The sequence below is a fragment of the Lathyrus oleraceus genome, chromosome 1, assembly GCF_024323335.1.
Source record: "Lathyrus oleraceus cultivar Zhongwan6 chromosome 1, CAAS_Psat_ZW6_1.0, whole genome shotgun sequence".
NCBI classification, from domain to species: Eukaryota; Viridiplantae; Streptophyta; class Magnoliopsida; order Fabales; family Fabaceae; genus Lathyrus; species Lathyrus oleraceus.
The window spans coordinates 74,142,386-74,163,299 of record NC_066579.1 but is presented as its reverse complement, the minus strand read 5'-3'; the positions used below and the strand labels follow the sequence as shown (position 1 = coordinate 74,163,299).

The window sequence follows — 20,914 nt, the reverse complement described above, 5'->3', positions numbered from 1 at the left end:
AAATAAATTGTGTTGAGCCATTTTTATTGACTTGTGAAGTTTGACTATGTGTTTGAGCTTTAGTCAAGGTAGATTTGACTTTTGTTGGATTAAAATCATTGGATTTAGGGGATGGATGAAATGTACATTTCATCTCCCAAAATGAATGAATGGTTTTAATTTGATAAAACTCCTCCCATGACCAATTTGTGTTTGTCTCATCTCCCCTCCCTCTTCATCTTCAATCCCTTTCTATCCCATTCCTCTCATTGGCCAATGAAATCTCAATATCCTAAGGCAAATTGGTTCATGAACCAATACAAGTATGGATGATATTAGGTCCACCCTTTGTTCATCTTCTTTGTGTGTGATATGTTTTAGGAGTATGGTTCATTATATCATATCTTTAACATGCATTAACACCAAAATCTTTATTGCCTGGCCTCATATAGTTGTGACTTCTACATAAGTCCAGTTACGATTGCTTAACATAGCGCTAAATTTTGACCCAAAGGCATAACATTCTAGTAAGTGAGATTGTAAGTCTCCCCCCTTTCATGGTATTGTGCGGAAACTTGGTATTTTTTCCTTCCTTTGAACGATGTCTTAGTTCAAGGATCCATGCTTGTGAATAGAGGGTTGAGTGTTCTCCAAAGAATGACTTAAATAATTAAAAGGCAAAACTTCACTAACTTCTAATCAACTAACATTTGACTAAATTTTTAATTTCAAGTCATTTACTTTATGCACTTTAAATTCAAGTCGTTTATCATTTGTCATTATACATATCATTTAACTTGTTTATGTTTATGCCATTTTCACTTTGCTCACTTGGGCCATATATTGTGATTGTATATATTTGTTTGTATACCTTGTTTGTGTTGGATGGTCTTAGGACCTTAAAGTACATAATAAATAACAAAAACCCTTAAAAACTGTTTGTGTGGATTGTTGGATTTGATCTGAGCTTTGGACTTAGAATTAGGCAACATTCCCTATGCAAAAGGACTTGGCCAATGCCAACATTTTTGAAACCAAGTCATTGTGATGCGAGCTTTCATCTGATGCAAGTATTGGGATCCACTTGAGTTCATCTGCAACATGGTCTTGATGCAAATGTTACTTTGAACCTGTGTCTAATGCCTTATTCTGAGTCATTCAAGGAGTATGTCATCTGATACATGGGGAAGATGATGAAGAATACCATGAAGTTGCTAGCTTGGATGTGGCTATCTTTATTTGATACCTTGCTCTTCATCTTGCTTGCTTATTGATATTGCTTGATTTTAAAGTTCAAAGGAAAAGTGGGTTTCTAAAAGAAATTTTTGTCTATTGGATTGCATCCCATTGATCAGATCTTTTCAACTCTTAACTTTTAAATTTTTGCTTAAGATTAATCTCTTCATCTCCTCCCACTTCTTAAATTTCAAATCTCTCCCTCTTTTCAAAATCTTATTTGCTTATGATTTTTTTAAAACTTAGACCCCATTGCAAACTAGAAACTTTGGCCTTATGCCATTGCATTTTTAACACTTTTCTTAAATCAAATTTGTAAATGAATCTAATCATATTTACTTAAAATTTCAAAATACAAAAAGAACTAATACTCATTCAAACTCTTTTAGGCATTTTGTGCCTCTTTCAAACTTTAACTTTTACTAAAAGCAATCAACTCATTTTGAAATTGTTACCACGAACTAGAGGTTTTTATCCCTCATTTTTATGTTGGTATGTAGGCACAAGTCCGAAGGTCTTGTCAAACATAAAAATATAACTAATGAATTCTTTTCTCATCCCGTCACTTTATTTATTGCAAACATCATTTTATACCAAAAACACATACACACATAAAAGGGGGCTCCTTAGGAGTACCTAGGACACTTTGGATGCTAACACCTTCCTGTCGCGGTGGGATTTTTCACGAGATTAAGTATTGATTGAACTTAACCCGTTTGAAAAATATTTTAAATGCAAGAGTCGCCACCGTCTTTTATTTTATCCAAAAAGAGGAAGGGAAAAATAACGATAAATCCCTTTAGAATTACGGGTTCGGGGGTTGGTTATGCAAAGGGAAGGTATTAGCACCCTCTACATCTGTGGTACTCCACAGGAACCTTTTTGCTTATGTTTATGTGAATGCTTTGCTTTTTTCGCTTTGATCGTTTGATTGGGGAGATGAGAAAAGAACTTGATTTTATTGCTTTTAGACTCGATAAAATCGTAGACTTCATGCCTACGTATCTCCAAGGCGCAATGGAGAAATCAGAATCCACGTAGTTCTCCCAAAAGAAAAGGGGAAAGTCTGTTTTGCTGATTTTAGATTTGAACGAGCCTAAACCCTAAAGAAATAAATAAATGGGCTCATTACAGGAAAGCCCAAGAGTAAGCTTATGAGTGTGTGAAAAGGGTTTCTTAAACGGCGACCGTTGGAATCGCATCGGGTTTCTCTTTTTGGATTTTTCGATTTTTTAACATAAAACGTGAACAATACGATTAAACACACAATACAGAAAATAAAAAATGCGAGAAAGTAAATTATTACAACACAGTTAGCTATGAATAGTTAGTATTACGAATAGTCAGTGGAGTTAATCGAGCTGAAACTGAAACGAAACGGTTAGTAACAACATAAACAAATATAAAAAAAACAATATAAACATTTACTTTAGACAAAATAAACATTTGATATAAATAAACATTTAAACAAATAATTAATTTAACTAACATTTAAATAAAACATATATGCAAAATAATAATAAAAGATAAACAATATTTAATAAACAAAAGTAATATATATATATATATATATATATATATATATATATATATATATATATATATATTTATATATTTATATTTTAGACAAGTAGACAAAAATAATATATATGTACATTTAGACAAATAATATATAATAGACAAAAATAATATATATATATACAAAGATAATATATATATATATATATATATATATATATATATATATATATATATATATATATATATATATATATATATATATATATATATATATATATATATATTTAGATATATAATAGACAAAAATAATATATATATATATATATATATATATATATATATATATATATTTAGATATATAATAGACAAAAATAATATATATATATATTATATATATATATATATATATATATATATATTTAGATAAATAATATATTAAAACACATGTCGGCAAGCCGGAACTTTGCCGATTTCAGAGATAAGTGAAGAATATTACCTTGTGTGAAGAGGATGAACTTCTGATCGTCCAAATGATCGACCGAAAGCTGGAAACCGTCACCGACGCAGTGCTGGCTGCCTTCGTGAGTACCTGACTTCAACGTCGCTTTTGATCGGTGAAACGACGCCGGAATGAAATGAACCTTGGATATTTGTGATCTGGACTCAACGAACTTCAAAGATATGAAATCGGTTTTGTGTTTCGGTGAATAATCGGGACGATTTTGGGTTACCGAAAATGAAGAACAAGTGAAATACGGTAATGCTTTTGGAAAAATATTTCTTTTCAATTCTCTGTTTCTCTCACCACACGTTTTTTCCTTACTGATCCACCTTCTTCCTCTTTTCTTACTAATATATATATATATATATATATATATATATATATATATATATATATATATATATATATATATATATATATATATATATATATATATATATATATATATATATATATATATATATATATATATATATATATATATATATATATATTTAGATTACTTAAACAATAGGAAACCTAAAAAATATCTAACATAAATTAATAATATATATTTAGATTACTTAAACAATAAGAAACCTCAAAAATATCTAACATAAATTAATAATATATATTTAGATTACTTAAACAATAAGAAACCTAAAAAAATATCTAACATAAATTAATAATATAATTTATATATTATATAATAATAATAATAATAAACTAAAATAATATTAATCCTAATTAAATAAACTAATTAACAACTAAACACAATTAATATTAAGCACAAATAATATTAAACGGCACACGATTAAAATACGATAAAATCGAGCGACACGAACGCGATAAAAACGATGACAATTTGCACAGCAAAACAGACAGATTGATAAAACCAATAAACCAGTAAACCGGTAAACCAGTAAAATCAACAACACGACTCAAACAGACTCGATTAAATCACACGGCACAACACGTAATTAAATAAACAACCCTAGGCAATAATAAAATCAACACGACATCACGAAAACGCTGACAAACACAATCACAAATAATCGGACAATACGAAAACTCTAATATATTCGAAATACAGTCAAAATACCGACAAACAAACAATTAAATAGATAAAAACGCACAAAACCTAATCGAAGCGATGTCACGCACAAAAGAGATAAGCGAGATAAATACGAGGCAACGATATCGGCCAGGTTTTGCTAAAACAACGAAATACAACACGGTAAGCAACGAAAACACACAAAACCTAATCAAACCAGTTGTCACGCGAAGTTTAAGAAATTGAGATGAATACGAGACAACGAGATTAATCAAGATGTGGTCAACAAAGCCAAAGTCAAATTTTGGGGTGCGACAGATGCCCCTATTTAATTAACTTAGGCCAGATAGCCGGAGGCTATCGAATGGCGTAAGGTAATTAAATATGACAAACGCCACAAAATTTGACCGCAAATGCATGTATGCATGATGCAAAAGACAGACAGACACAGAGACACAGGAGTGCAAACTCTACTGGGGAAGGACATACACCGACTCAATGCATGAAGGTAAACACTGAGAACACTCAGCTGGGGAAGATTCACTACCTATTCATAGATGGAAAATAGGAGGAAAAGAGATATCGACTCAATGCATGACGATACATCACTATCTCATAGATGAAAGTGGGAAAAGATCAATATAACAAGAGTACTGATGTGACAGTACATTACCAACTCAAAGATGGAGGTAACAGAAAAGATGAATACCAACTCAAGGATGAAGGTATAACAAGGGCATAATAAGAATCGAACTGCGTTGACTCATGGTTGACAGCTCACTACCCACTCATTGATGAGGTAAACAGGACATGCCAACTCAAAGTTGAAGGCAAGCTTCAAAAGATTGATAATAACACTGCTAGGGAAATCAAATTCCAACTCATTGATGATGGTGTAGATGAAGAATCAGATCTAAGGATCATTGTGCATACTTACAGTTGAATGCACACTACCAACTCATTGATGAGGTAGACAGAGAAATGCCGACTCAAAGTTGAAGGCAACCACCGATTCATTGACAAAGGTGTTTAAAAGAATTTAGAACATATTTTCCTGGAGATGTTTATCATTACCGACTCAAAGATGACGGTGGAAGGACAAAATGTACCTAACTCATAGATGAAGGTACTCCATCAACTCAAAGACGAAGATGGAATCAGAAGTTATCTGTGCAGACTCAAAGATGAAAGCACACTATCAGTTCAACAAGGATCAAACATACCCTACTCATAGATGAAGGTACTCCATCAACTCAAAGACGAAGATGGAATCACAGGAAAATGTGCGAACTCAAATATGAATGCATATTACCAGCTCAAAGTTGCAGGTACTTCACCAACTCAAAGATGAAGGTGGAATCAAAAGGAATCTGTGCTAAACTCAAAGACGAAAGCACGCTACCAGCTCAAAGTTGCAGGTAGAACCATGGAACTTTCTGTGAGGATGTTATCAACTCATAGATGGAGATAGTAATTAATTTATCCGAGGGATAACAAAGGTTACCACTCATGGATGTAGGTAACTCAAGTTTGTAACGGGTACCAACTCAAAGATGAAGGCATAAAGGACTTGGACACAATATCTGTCATGTCTGTTTTACTGAATGAGAGTCACAAAGACTATATTGTTGCCTTCTTTTACTGGCAATTTCTGAGCTTTATCTGGAGACACGAGGTTCAAACTAGGATAGAACTAGAATGAAACAGTCAAACAAGACTTCAACTGAAGAGGAATGAACTCATCAGGATTTACAACTGAAACAACCATCTTCCACGAGGCATAGATCTCTGTGGGGAACATGACCAATAAAAGGTATTTTGCTGCTTATGAGGATACTCTATATGGAGAGATTGACTCAACCCACAATATAAACAAGGAAAAAAGGTGCATATGAATGCAAGCATGATATGTCATAGATATGCATGAATATTTAGTAATGAATGCATGATGGACAGACAAAACTAGGAATAACTAAAAATGTTAACAGCTGCATAAGGACTTGCTGGAGATTTGCACCGAGACTCGCTAGGGAGTAGTACAAAGACTTGCTGGGGAATTGGTACAAGAGCACCATATCCAGGTTTCTTTAAAAGTCTGTCTCTGCTGAGGATTCCGTAGAAGAATGGAGATGCCTTCTACTTCAAAAATGCAGGAGATTCCCTGTGGTTCTTGAATTTGTGAGGTATATGAGGATTGGACCTTTCTGAGGACTCCGCTGGGGATACAAGGTGTTATCCTCTGGAAATAAGATGATATTGTAAGAGAAGTCCTGCAATTCTTGAATTTGCTGATAATGCAGAAGGGATTATTCTTCTGGAAGACTCTGCTGGGGATAAAGTCCGCTGGGGATAGGTGGTATCTTTCCAGGGAATAAGAATATAGGGGAAATCTATCCTTGATTTTTTTGCTTTAATTATCATGGAGACTTTCTGTATCTGAAGACTCTGCAGGGGATTATGGTGTCTGATATCTGGTTACGAGATCTTTCCTCTAGGAGACTCTGCCGGGGAACAGTGATGTCTGACCTTTGAATGTAAATGAGAATTCAGGAGGAATCCTGTAATTCTTGAATTTGCTTAAAATGCAACACACTCTTCTTTACTACAAAACATTACTGAGGAGGAGACATATCCTTCTATTGAATGGACAGAGAACAACAGGAGATTCCCTGTAGTTTCTGAATATCAACTTTCTTCACTCGCTGAGGGATGGAGACCTTTGTATTACTCCTGCTCGGGGAAATCAAAGCTTCCTTCTCATCCTCTGCTGGGGACATTGCTGATCCCTCCTTAATAAATTACTGGGGAAATACCTGTAGTAATCCCATAGGCCAAATCTGTAACTTAAAACCTGGATCAAAGTCTTCATGATCAATTAACCGGGGAGTCTTCATGCCCCAAGTGAAGGGAACAATCTTCTTGAAATATTTCTTGCATGATCTCTTGAGGAAAACTAGGAAGCAAAACTGGGGATATCCAGAATCACAACCTCTACTGGAGAAATATTACTGCCAAGACACCTGTGGAGATCTTTTCATCATATACATATGAGGATAGTAACATGAACATGTCTAGTTGGAATCACCTGATTTTAGAATTACTGGGACCGCATGTCTCAATCCTTTTATTGATGTCCACAAATCAAAGTAAATAATCTTTATAGTTTTCAAAAACTGTTTTTAATTCAAAACTTTTGTTTCAAAACATATCTGTCAAAGTAAAAGAACTTTCGTAAATTGAAATGAAAATTAAGAGTGCCAAGAAATATAGAAAGGCTCAAATTGATTTGATAGGATGGTAATCAGCCAACAGCGTGATTCCATAGATCTTTACAAATTGGAAAATGGTAATTTCGTGGAAAAAGGGTACGTTGAACTACAATGACATCATTCTCTCTTCCACTTTTGACCTGTATTGCAGCCTTGAGAAAGTTGGAGAACTGTTGAAAATATTCTGATACTTCAATGATCTTATCTCTGTTATGCAGTTACTTGCCTGAAATCCCTAACTTTTGCCTAGATTGCCCTTTCGGGTTTCCAATCTACCGGGATAATATTCTCTTTGTTTTTTTATGTCTCTAATTTCTGCTTGGACCGCCCTTTCAGGTTTTCAGTCCACCGAGACACTCATTTTTGCCTAAGCCGCCCTTTCGGGTTTTCAACTTAGCGAGCTGTTCTTTTCATTTTTTAGGCGAAGTATTTCTTGACTGCATCTGTATTCACGGGACGTGGAAGCTCTTCACCATCCATGTTTGTAAGAATTAAAGCACCGCCTGAGAAGGCTTTCTTGACAACATAGGGTCCTTCATAGTTAGGAGTCCACTTGCCCCTAGAATCATTGTGAAATAGTATCATCTTCTTGAGCACAAGGTCACCCTCTTTGAATTCTCTCGGCTTAACCTTCCTATCAAATGCCTGCTTCATTCTCTTTTGATATAACTGTCCATGGCACAAGGCAGTCATTCTTTTTTCTTCAATCAAATTCAACTGATCGTATCTGCTTTGACACCATTCAGCCTCTGACAACTGAGTTTCCATTAGTATCCTCATTGATGGAATTTCAACCTCTATCGGTAACACAACTTCCATACCGTATACAAGTGAAATGGGGTTGCCCCAGTTGAAGTACGGACTGATGTTCTATATCCGTGTAGTGCAAAAGGCAGCATTTCATACCAATCTTTGTAGGTAACAACCATCTTTTGAATGATCTTCTTGATATTCTTATTTGCAGCTTCAACTGCCCCATTCATCTTGGGACGGTAAGGAGAAGAGTTGTGATGCTCGATCCTGAAACTTTCACATAATTCATCCATCATTTTGTTGTTCAGATTGCAGCCATTGTCAGTGATGATCTTGTTTGGAATGCCATATCGGCAAATGAGATTATTTTTGATGAATCTGACCACCACTTGCTTTGTCACCTTTGCATACGAAGCTGCTTCCACCCATTTGGTGAAGTAATCAATTGCCACGAGAATGAAACGGTGTCCGTTGGAAGCTTTGGGTTCAATCATACCGATCATGTCAATGCCCCACATTGAGAATGGCCAAGGAGCAGAAATCACATTCAAAAAGGTTGGTGGTACATGAACCTTATCAGCGTAGATCTGACATTTGTGACACTTCTTTACAAATTTGCAGCAATCTGATTCCATGGTCAACCAGTAGTAACCAGCTCTCAACATCTTTCTTGACATAGAGTGGCCGTTTGCATGAGTACCAAAGGACCCTTCGTGAACTTCTTTCATCAACATTTCTGCTTCCTTTTTGTCAACACATCTGAGTAAGACCATGTCATAATTCCTCTTATAGAGCACATTCTGATTAAGGAAGAAACTGCCTGACAATCTTCTCAAAGTCTTTTTATCTTTTTCTGTTGCTCCAAGAGGATACTCCTGAGTCTGAAGGAAATGCTTGATATCGTGGTACCATGGTTTATCATCAAAACTGGCCTCAGCTGTAAACACATGTGTTGGTCTATCAAGTCGCTTGATCACAATTCTGGGTACTTCGTTTGGAAAACCCACTTGATACATTGAAGACAACGTAGCTAGAGCATCCGCCATATGATTCTCATCCCGAGGAATGTGATGCAATTCAACCTTGGTGAAGAAAGTCAACAATCTTCTTGCATAGTCTTTGTATGGGATCAAGCCAGGGTGGCGTGTTTCCCATTCTCCTTTGATCTGATTGATAACTAACGCTGAGTCACCATAAACAGTAAGATTTTTGATGCGGAGGTCAATGGCTTCTTCAAGACCCATGATACAGGCTTCATATTCAGCAATGTTGTTTGTACATTCAAAGCAAATTCTTGCCGTGAAAGGAATATGAGAACCTTCTGGAGTGATAATGACTGCACCTACTCCATGTCCATAAACGTTGGAAGCTCCATCAAATACTAAACCCCATTGAGAATCTGGTTCAGGCCCTTCTTCAGGAAGTGGCTCTTCACAATCTCTGGATTTTAGGAACATGACATCTTCATCAGGAAACTCATCCTCATTATCATCGTGATCTTCAACGGGTTGGTGAGCAAGGTACTCAGCCAACACACTGCTCTTGATAGCTTTCTGGGTATGATACTCAATGTCATATTCTGATAACAGCATCTGCCATCTTGCAATCTTACCAGTGAGTGCAGGCTTCTCAAAAATGTACTTGATTGGATCCATTTTGGATATCAACCAAGTGGTGTGACTTAACATATACTGCCTCAATCTCTTAGCAGCCCAAGCCAATGCACAACATGTCTTCTCGAGTAAGGAGTATCGTGATTCACAGTCAGTAAATTTCTTGCTTAAGTAGTAAATGGCATGCTCTTTCTTTCCAGTTTCGTCTTGTTGACCCAGAATACAGCCCATAGAATTCTCAAGCACTGTCAAATACATAACCAACGGTCTTCCAGCAACAGGTGGTAACAAGATAGGAGGCTCCATGAGGTACTCTTTGATACTGTCAAATGCTTTCTGACAATCCTCTGTCCAAACACAATTCTGACTCTTTCTCAGCAATTTGAAGATAGGTTCACAAGTGGCAGTCATGTGAGAAATAAACCGGGATATGTAATTCAATCGTCCTAGAAAACCTCTCACTTGCCTTTCTGTTTTTGGTGCGGGCATCTCTTGGATAGCTTTTACTTTATCTGGATCAACTTCAATGCCTTTTTGGCTGACAATGAAGCCCAAGAGTTTACCTGACCTGACGCCAAATGTGCATTTGTTCGGATTGAGGCGAAGACGGAACTTCCTCAATCGTTGAAACAGCTTCAATAGATCCACTAAGTGACCTTCTTCTGAACGAGACTTCGCGATCATGTCATCCACATAAACCTCAATCTCTTTGTGCATCATGTCGTGAAAGAGCGTTGTCATGGCTCGCTGGTAAGTAGCACCTGCGTTCTTCAACCCAAACAGCATCACTTGATAACAGAATGTTCCCCATGGTGTTATGAATGTAGTTTTTTCCATGTCTTCGGGAGCCATTTTGATCTGGTTATACCCGGAGAATCCGTCCATGAAGGAGAATATGTCAAACTTTGCTGTATTGTCTACCAACATGTCAATGTGAGGCAGGGGGAAATCATCCTTTGGGCTTGCTCTATTTAAGTCACGATAGTCGACACACATTCGTACCTTCCCGTCCTTCTTAGGAACTGGCACAATATTTGCTATCCACTATGGATACACTGAAGTGGCAAGAAAACCAGCATCTATTTGCTTCAGAACTTCTTCTTTAATTTTGACGGCCATATCTGGATGTGTTCTTCTTAATTTCTGTTTGACCGGTGGACATTCTAGCTTCAAAGGTAGCTTGTGCTCTACGATGTCAGTGTCGAGACCAGGCATATCTTGATAAGACCAAGCAAACACATCTACATACTCTTTCAACAGGCTGATCAATTGCTCCTTGACCTGTGGGGATAACAATGCTCCAATTTTGACTTCTTTCACATTTTCTTCCGAAACCAAGTTGACTGTTTCCAAAGGCTCCTTGTATGGCTGAATAGTGTCTTCTTCATTTTCAAGCTGGCGGGCGACCTCTTCTGGAATCTCATCCCACTCTTCCTCTTCAGCTTCGAATACAGAATGTTCAAAGTTGGGAGAGGGCATGATGTCATTGTGTTCAACGGGTTTAAGTAACCTGTACAAACAATTGTTTTTAGAGGACTGACCATGACATGCAAAAATGTGTTCTTTTTAAGGTTTTTTTTTGTTACCATTTTCCGAAAAAGCTGAAAAGATAAAAGGACACAAGTGTATAGGAACACAAAAGATCTTTTTCATGGATAGTACGTTTTTGACAAAAGTGCCCATTTTACAAAATTAATGCTTCGCGCTTTGGGCTAAAGCGGAAGATTTTTGAAAACTGAAAAGCTTAATTACTTTGATATGTGGACACAATGTGGGATGTCAACTGCGGTCCAGTTCTTCATAACTACTCCTGGTGTCACAAATCTGGGGCCTTCGTCTTCTGTCTTTCCCTCAAAAGTATCCTCCTCAACTGCTACCATGTTGATAAACCCACCGCTGTGAAAGATATCTTTGAAAGGTCGCACCACTGAAGTCTGCACTTGTTTTCCATCAACAAAGCCTAATCCTGCATGGTTAACGTTTTCTGACAACTCTATCACCTTGCCCCACATTTCTGTAGGACCTGTCTTGACAATCTGCTGGGCGTCTTTGAATGACGCGATTGAACCTTCACTTTTCTTGTAATCATCGATGGTCAGGGCCTGAAATGGAGTTTGAACAGCCATTTCGTCTGCTTCTATCACACTAAACGATGAAAGGTGGCTAATCAACATAGCCTGCTCCCCATTAACCGTCACTATTTGCCCATTCTTGAAAAACTTTAACTTTTGGTGTAACGTGGATGTAATGGCACCCGCCTCATGAATCCATGGGCGTCCGAGCAGACAGCTATAAGCTGGCACTATGTCCATAACCTGGAAAGTGATCTGGAATACGTGTGGTCCAATACCAATAGGCAAATCAACTTCTCCAATGACTGTTTTTCTTGATCCATCGAATGCTTTCACAATAATTCCACTGTGCCGCATTTGCCCCCCTTTATACTTTAGCTTCAACAAGGTAGACTTGGGCATGACATTCAGAGATGAACCGGTGTCAATTAGGATATTAGACAAAGAATCCCCTTGACAATTGGCTGAGATATGGAGAGCGAAGTTGTGATTCTTTCCTTCTTCTGGCAGTTCTTCATCACAAAAGCCTAAGCCATTGCACGAAGTGATGCTGCCTACAACATTGTTGAACTGCTCTGCTGTTATATCCTGTTCTACAAAGGCTTGATCAAGCACCTTCAGTAATGCTTCTCTGTGGACACCTGAGTTCAATAATAAGGACAGGATCGAGATTTTTGACGGTGTCTGTAGCAACTGATCTACCACTTTGTAGTCACTGAGCTTGATAATTCTGAGTAGTTCATCTGTTTCTTTGTCAAGGGTTGAATTGCTTGTTTTCCCTTCTGCTTCTCTTGTCACTGGTACCACGACTACTGGATCTTTCTCAACATTTCTACTTGGGATAACCGGCGGAGCGAACACACGGCCACTGCGCGTCATTCGGCTATTTGCTGCGATATTGGTAACTGAGGCTAAGGTTTTAATCTCGACCTCTTTACCGTTCTCAATAATAGTTGCTGCATAGCGGTAGGGGACCGCTTTATCTGAAGTGTAAGGCATTGGGCCCGGAGGGCAAATCACCACTGGCTCCCTCGGATGATAAGCTATCTCTACTTTCTCTGAAATGTTGAAGCAAGGAATGATGACATTCACCTCTTGTTCTTGTGATTCTGGAGAACTCACTTGTCTAGAAATCTGAATCAAACCCTGATCAAGGACGCCTTGCAAATCATCTTGAATCTTTCTACAACCTCTTGAATTGACTAAACATGTACCACAGATCTGGTGGTTATGTTGGAATAGACCATGAGCACATAAAACAGAATGAATTTCAACCAAAGACTGCCGAATCTCCTCTTTCTTCGTAACACGTTGTTCATTGAGACAAACTTCTATATTGTTCACTGATGAAGGACCATGACTTGGCATTGGATTGTCCTTCACATTGGGACCCATGTTCTTGAAGGTCAGGATACCATAGCAGAAAGGCGGTCAACCTGAGCTTTTAATTCTCGGTTCTCGTTATCTGTTATCTCCATTCTTCTTTTGTAGTTGGCTCTTGTGTTGTAATTATGCGTCAGCTTGAAATGGATCTGCTGGCGGGAAGCAACTGTTAGAAGACTGGACCAAGACAGACAACCTGTATGCACGTGATGCATGGATATGCAAAATGAATGATTTTCCAAGGAACTCTAAGTGAAGGAAAAGATAGAATTGCAAACATTTTTGATAACAAAACAAAGTTATCAACCCAAAATACAACCAAGAAAACCATTTAAGGACATGTGTCATCAGGACGAGCATAAACAAGTAGGAGTTGTCCTTCAAGTCTCTCAATTCTTTCTTCATAGGCCTTCTGCATAAAAGCTTTCTCCTTCACCAAACTGTCTACAAGACCTTTCCATGCACCTGAGGGTTGTGGAATCTGGGAGTAATCTGTTGTGCCTGAGGAAAATAAATCCTCTTGCACCCTTGGACGTTTACCTGCACGATCTTCTCCACTCTGCTCCTTTAACTGTCTCTGAAGTTCTTCATTTTCCATTTCGAGCACCTGGGCCTTATCCTTCCAAGCGTCTCTCTCTTTCTTGACCCTCTCCAAGGTGGCTTGGAGTTCTTCTTTGTCATCTAGCGGAAGGTAGGGGGTCTTCAACGGAGCGGGTTTGATAGGATCATGATGTGGGTATGGCATTTTCAACTGTATAGCTCTGGCTCTGATCCACTGGAGGTACGGCTCATAGGAGGTACACTCTTTCTTACCCAATTCAAGTCTCCCTTTGCGACAAACACGATGCCAAGCTCTTACTACTCTCTCTTTCATGGTAGGGTCCTCCTCGTTATCCCTCAAGAAAATACCTTCTAAAAGAATGTTAGGAGGCTTGTCCTTCACAGGGTAACCGAGTTGTCTCCTAGCAAGTACTGGATTATAAGAAATGATTCCCTTTGTGCCCATGAGGGGCACATTGGGGAACTCCCCGCAACTATCAATGATCTTCACATCGTCTAAAACTCTACTATACCATGCAATATCTGACTGGGTAAGAGACATAATCCTCTGTGACCACTGAAGTCCTGACTTGCGATCCCAAAAAGTAGCTGACTTAGGAAGATGAGAGACAAACCATTTGTAGAGTAAAGGTATACAGCAGACTATGGTTCCTCCTCCTTTCAAAGTACGGTAATGGATGGAATGATAGGTGTCTCCGAGCAAAGTTGGAACAGGATTACCACTTAGGAAGATGCGTATAGCATATGAATCCACAAAACCTTCAATATTAGGAAATAGTAACAAACCGTAGATCAACAAGGCAAACAGATGCTCCACAATAATATCACAACCTTGACTGGCAAAATAAGAAACCTTCCCCATTAAGAACTTGGCAGTGAAACCTGGAAGTCCTCCTTTGGTGGTGAAGTTATTCTTGAATTCTGACTTCTTCATGTACAACACTTTTGCAAGAGAACTGTGCTCGGGTAACTTTTCTGAACCAGAGAAAGGTACTGTATCAGCAACTGGGATGTGAAGCAACTGGGCATACTCTTCCAATGTAGGCATGAGTTGATAGTCTGGGAATGTGAAACAGTGATAGACTGGATCATAGAACTGTACTAATGTCTGCAATAACCCTTCTTCCATCCTAAGTGTCAATAAAGATATAAGTGCCCCATATCTGTCTCTGAAACCAATAGGATCTGCGATCGAAGAAACCAGTTTCTTTAGTTCATCTATCTTTGGATTGATGAGATTGTACTTTTTCACACTTCTCCGTCCAAAATCCATGTTTCCTGCAATATTTGCAATCCTCACTTTAAGTTCCTTGGAAAAAGGTTGAAATGATGGGAATGAATGCATGTCATGCGTGAATGCAACAAACACAAACATGGTCAAACAATACAAGGCTCAAAGTTCATCACCAGCATGGAGTTTAGGACAGCCCCAAGATAAGTTCTAAGGTTCACCTGCCAAACGGGTTCTAAAAGTTCCCAAGGTTATGGATCCTTCTTCGGATAATATCGGGTTAAGCAACTGCTCGCTTTCCAATATTATTCTCAAAAGAATCTCGCTTGAGTGTGATATCGCGTATCAACCAAACCAGACTTTTGGTCCGAAGTGGTCACCGCATCACATCCTAAGTAAGGCCAAGATGGGGTAAAGGTAAACTAAGGTCTTTGGCTTCACGGGCCCGTCGAAAGCAACAATGCCTCACAAATGACTTGTTTAGCACTATCACCCTCAAAGAGGCCTCCACCAAGCGGACAAAGGCTCAAGTCAACTCGGTAAGGATTGTCTCCTATCAAGTCAACCTGAATTATCATCCATTCTATCTCAAATGTGCCCCAAATCCGGGTATAGGATTTATCACAAGTATCCCCCAAAACCCAAAATAACAAACATTACAAACAATACAATTTAGCAAATATCCACAAAGCAAACATATAAACAAGCAAAGATAGGCTAAACCCTCAAATAAGTTTAATCATTGTGTCCCCAGCAGAGTCGCCATTCTGTCGCGGCGGGATTTTTCACGAGATTAAGTATTGATTGAACTTAACCCGTTTGAAAAATATTTTAAATGCAAGAGTCGCCACCGTCTTTTATTTTATCCAAAAAGAGGAAGGGAAAAATAACGATAAATCCCTTTAGAGTTACGGGTTCGGGGGTTGGTTATGCAAAGGGAAGGTATTAGCACCCTCTACATCTGTGGTACTCCACAGGAACCTTTTTGCTTATGTTTATGTGAATGCTTTGCTTTTTTCGCTTTGATCGTTTGATTGGGGAGATGAGAAAAGAACTTGATTTTATTGCTTTTGGACTCGATAAAGTCGTAGACATCATGCCTACGTATCTCCAAGGCGCAATGGAGAAATCAGAATCCACGTAGTTCTCCCAAAAGAAAAGGGGAAAGTCTGTTTTGCTGATTTTAGATTTGAACGAGCCTAAACCCTAAAGAAATAAATAAATGGGCTCATTACAGGAAAGCCCAAGAGTAAGCTTATGAGTGTGTGAAAAGGGTTTCTTAAACGGCGACCGTTGGAATCGCATCGGGTTTCTCTTTTTGGATTTTTCGATTTTTTAACATAAAACGTGAACAATACGATTAAACACACAATGCAGAAAACAAAAAATGCGAGAAAGTAAATTATTACAACACAGTTAGCTATGAATAGTTAGTATTACGAATAGTCAGTGGAGTTAATCGAGCTGAAACTGAAACGAAACGGTTAGTAACAACATAAACAAATATAAAAAAAACAATATAAACATTTACTTTAGACAAAATAAACATTTGATATAAATAAACATTTAATTAAAATAAACATTTAAACAAATAATTAATTTAACTAACATTTAAATAAAACATATATGCAAAATAATAATAAAAGATAAACAATATTTAGTAAACAAAAGTAATATATATATATATATATATATATATATATATATATATATATATTATATAATATAATATATATATATATATATATATATATATATATATATATATATATATATATATATATATATATTTTAGACAATAAATATATAGTAGACAAAAATAATACATATGTACATTTAGACAAATAATATATAATAGACAAAAATAATATATATATATACAAAGATAATATATATATATATATATATATATATATATATATATATATATATATATATATATATATATATATATATATATATATATATATATATATATATATATATATATATATAATATATATATATATATATATATATATATATATATATATATATATATATATATATATATATATATATATATATATATATATATATATATATATATATATATATATATATATATATATATATATATATATATATATATATATATTTATTTAGATATATAATAGACAAAAATAATATATATATATATATATATTTAGATAAATAATATATTAAAACACATGTCGGCAAGCCGGAACTTAGCCGATTTCAGAGATAAGTGAAGAATATTACCTTGTGTGAAGAGGATGAACTTCTGATCGTCCAAATGATCGACCGAAAGCTGGAAACCGTCACCGACGCAGTGCTGGCTGCCTTCGTGAGTACCTGACTTCAACGTCGCTTTTGATCGGTGAAACGACGCCGGAATGAAATGAACCTTGGATATTTGTGATCTGGACTCAACGAACTTCAAAGATATGAAATCGGTTTTGTGTTTCGGTGAATAATCGGGACGATTTTGGGTTACCGAAAATGAAGAACAAGTGAAATACGGTAATGCTTTTGGAAAAATATTTCTTTTCAATTCTCTGTTTCTCTCACCACACGTTTTTTCCTTACTGATCCACCTTCTTCCTCTTTTCTTACTAACAACATCTATATATATATATATATATTTAGATTACTTAAACAATAGGAAACCTAAAAAATATCTAACATAAATTAATAATATATATTTAGATTACTTAAACAATAAGAAACCTAAAAAATATCTAACATAAATTAATAATATATATTTAGATTACTTAAACAATAAGAAATCTAAAAAAATATCTAACATAAATTAATAATATAATTTATATATTATATAATAATAATAATAATAATAAACTAAAATAATATTAATCCTAATTAAATAAACTAATTAACAACTAAACACAATTAATATTAAGCACAAATAATATTAAACGGCACACGATTAAAATACGATAAAATCGAGCGACACGAACGCGATAAAAACGATGACAATTTGCACAACAAAACAGACAGATTGATAAAACCAATAAACCAGTAAATCGGTAAACCAGTAAAATCAACAACACGACTCAAACAGACTCGATTAAATCACACGGCACAACACGTAATTAAATAAACAACCCTAGGCAATAATAAAATCAACACGACATCACGAAAACGCTGACAAACACAATCACAAATAATCGGACAATACGAAAACTCTAATATATTCGAAATACAGTCAAAATACCGACAAACAAACAATTAAATAGATAAAAACGCACAAAACCTAATCGAAGCGATGCCACGCACAAAAGAGATAAGCGAGATAAATACGAGGCAACGATATCGGCCAGGTTTTGCTAAAACAACGAAATACAACACGGTAAGCAACGAAAACACACAAAACCTAATCAAACCAGTTGTCACGCGAAGTTTAAGAAATTGAGATGAATACGAGACAACGAGATTAATCAAGATGTGGTCAACAAAGCCAAAGTCAAATTTTGGGGTGCGACACTTCCCTTTGTGTAACCAACCCCATTACCTGTAATCTCTCGCATTTTATTAGTTTTGATTTGAAAACTTCTTATCCTTGGGTTTTGTTCGTACTTTTTCCCTTTTCCTTTGGAAACAATAAAAGCGCGGCGGTGACTATGGTTTTATTGACGTTAAGTTTATCCATAGCTTAATGGTCATGAATTTACCGCTACAGATAAATACCCACATACGCAGACAACCTAAATGGTTCCCATGGAGTACCATGGACTTGAGGGGTGCTAATACCTTCCCCTTGCGTAACCGACTTCCAAACCCAAGTCTCGGTTGCGAGACCGATTCTTTATCTGTATCCGCACTTCCTACGTGCACACCTTTTATTTTTGAGGGTTTTATCGACTATTTTCCCTCTCCTCTCCCATAGAGAAAATCCAAATAAAATTTGGTAGCGACTCTTATGATTTTGCCTTTTCTTTCTCTTTGAGGAGGCAGTTCTTTTGTTTAGCCTGTCTGGTTCCTCGCTCCCGAAACCCTGGTAGCGACATAAATGTACTAACATGTTAATGAATTATGAGGTTGAAGATTCAGATTCAGATGAAGAAGAGGGTCAACAAATAAAGGTCTTTCTATCAGAATCCAAAAGGACCATCCTATAGAAAGTGTGATAGGAAATCTCAATGACAGAATTATCACCATATCCAAAGATGTGATTGCCAACATGTGTTTCATTTACAAAGTTAAGCCTAAAAATGTAAAAGAGGAATTGACTGACGATTATTAGATAAATCCCATGCAAGAGGGACTTGTTTAGTTCGAAAGAAACAAAGTGTGGGAACTGGTTTCTAAGTCTGACTCAGCCAACATCGTAGCAACCAAATGGATCTACAAGAACAAGTCAGATGAAAATGGGAATATAACTAGGAACAAATCTCGCCTGGTAGCTTAAGGATACACTCAATATAGGGTATTGACTTTGATGAGACCTTTGATAAAATTGCCCATATTGAATTCATTAGACTTCTTCTAGGAATATATTGCCTTCTAAAATTCAAGCTGTGTTAAATAGATGTCAAAAGTGATTTTCTAAATGGGTTCGTATATGAAGAAGTTTATGTTGGACAAAGGATTCATTGATCATAGTGTTCAAAATTCTATTTACAAATTGAAAAAAGATTTATATATGTTAAAACACGATTCAAGAGCTTGGCATGAAATTATCATTGAATTCCTCATCGTTAATGGTTACAATAGAGGTGGTATTGATAAAACTCAGTTTGTCAAGAAAGAAGGAGGAAAATTGATGATTGCTCAGATCTATATGGATGATATCTTATTTGGAGGAATTTCAAATAAGATGATGGAACACTTTGTTCAATAAATGTAGTATGAATTTGAAAGGAGCTTAGTAGGTGAATTCACTTACTTCCTTGGGTTCCAAGTAAAAAAAATTAAGGAAGGAATATTTGCATCTCAGAGAAAATATGTCAAGAACATTGTAAATAAATTTGGGCTCAAAAGTGCTAGACACAAGTGTACACCTGTTGCAACTCACATCAAGTTAACAAAAGATGATTAAGGAACTGATGTGGATCAAAGTCTCTATATAAGCATGATTGGTAGCCTTCTTTACCTTATAACCATTCACCCTGACACCACCTTCTCAGTGGGAGTCTGTTCTCATTATAAATCAAAGCCAAAATTTAGTCATCTAACTCAGGTTACAATAATCATTAAATATATAAATGGAACAAATGACTATGGAATTTTGTATTCTCACAACACCAATAATATTCTTGTTGGGTATTGTGATGCTGGTTGGGCTGGGAATGCTGAAGATAGAAAGAGAACCTTTGGTGGACAGTTCTTTCTAGGAAACGATCTTATTTCATGGTTCAACAAGAAGAAAAATTGCATGTCCTTGTGTACTGCTAAAGCGGAGTATATTGCTACATGCAACAATTGCACTCAATTACTATGGATTAAACAAATGCTGAAAGAGTGTCAAACAAGATGTTATGACATTATACTGTGACAACATGAGTGCCATAAATATTTCCAAAAATCATGCTCAACACATCGGCACTAAGCAAATAGACATACGTCATCATTTCATTAAAGAGTTGGTTGAAGACAAGGTTATCATGCTTGATCATGTTGCAGTTGAAAATCAATTGCCGAATATTTTTACTAAGGATTTGGATGCTTATCAATTTGAAAAACTAAGAATTTTCCTGAATCTATGCATTATAGAGGATCTATAGCAATTAACATTGAGATG

At 36.2% G+C, this 20,914-nt stretch overlaps 2 protein-coding genes across 2 annotated transcripts in view; one reads left to right on the top strand and one right to left on the bottom strand.

Annotated features, from left to right (window-relative positions):
• The window catches only part of LOC127092171 (uncharacterized), a 40,492-nt gene extending 27,119 nt beyond the window's left edge, over positions 1 to 13,373 (bottom strand). The window contains exon 1 of the mRNA XM_051030999.1: positions 11,801 to 13,373. Within this exon, the coding sequence (XP_050886956.1) occupies positions 11,801 to 13,373 (1,573 nt within the window). The remainder of the gene's footprint in view (positions 1 to 11,800) is intronic.
• A 6,872-nt stretch (positions 13,374 to 20,245) lies between these two features.
• On the top strand, positions 20,246 to 20,668 carry LOC127092163 (secreted RxLR effector protein 161-like). Its single transcript, XM_051030986.1, has one exon. The coding sequence runs from the start codon at positions 20,246 to 20,248 to the stop codon at positions 20,666 to 20,668; it is 423 nt and encodes a 140-aa protein (XP_050886943.1).
• Positions 20,669 to 20,914: the final 246 nt, after the last annotated feature.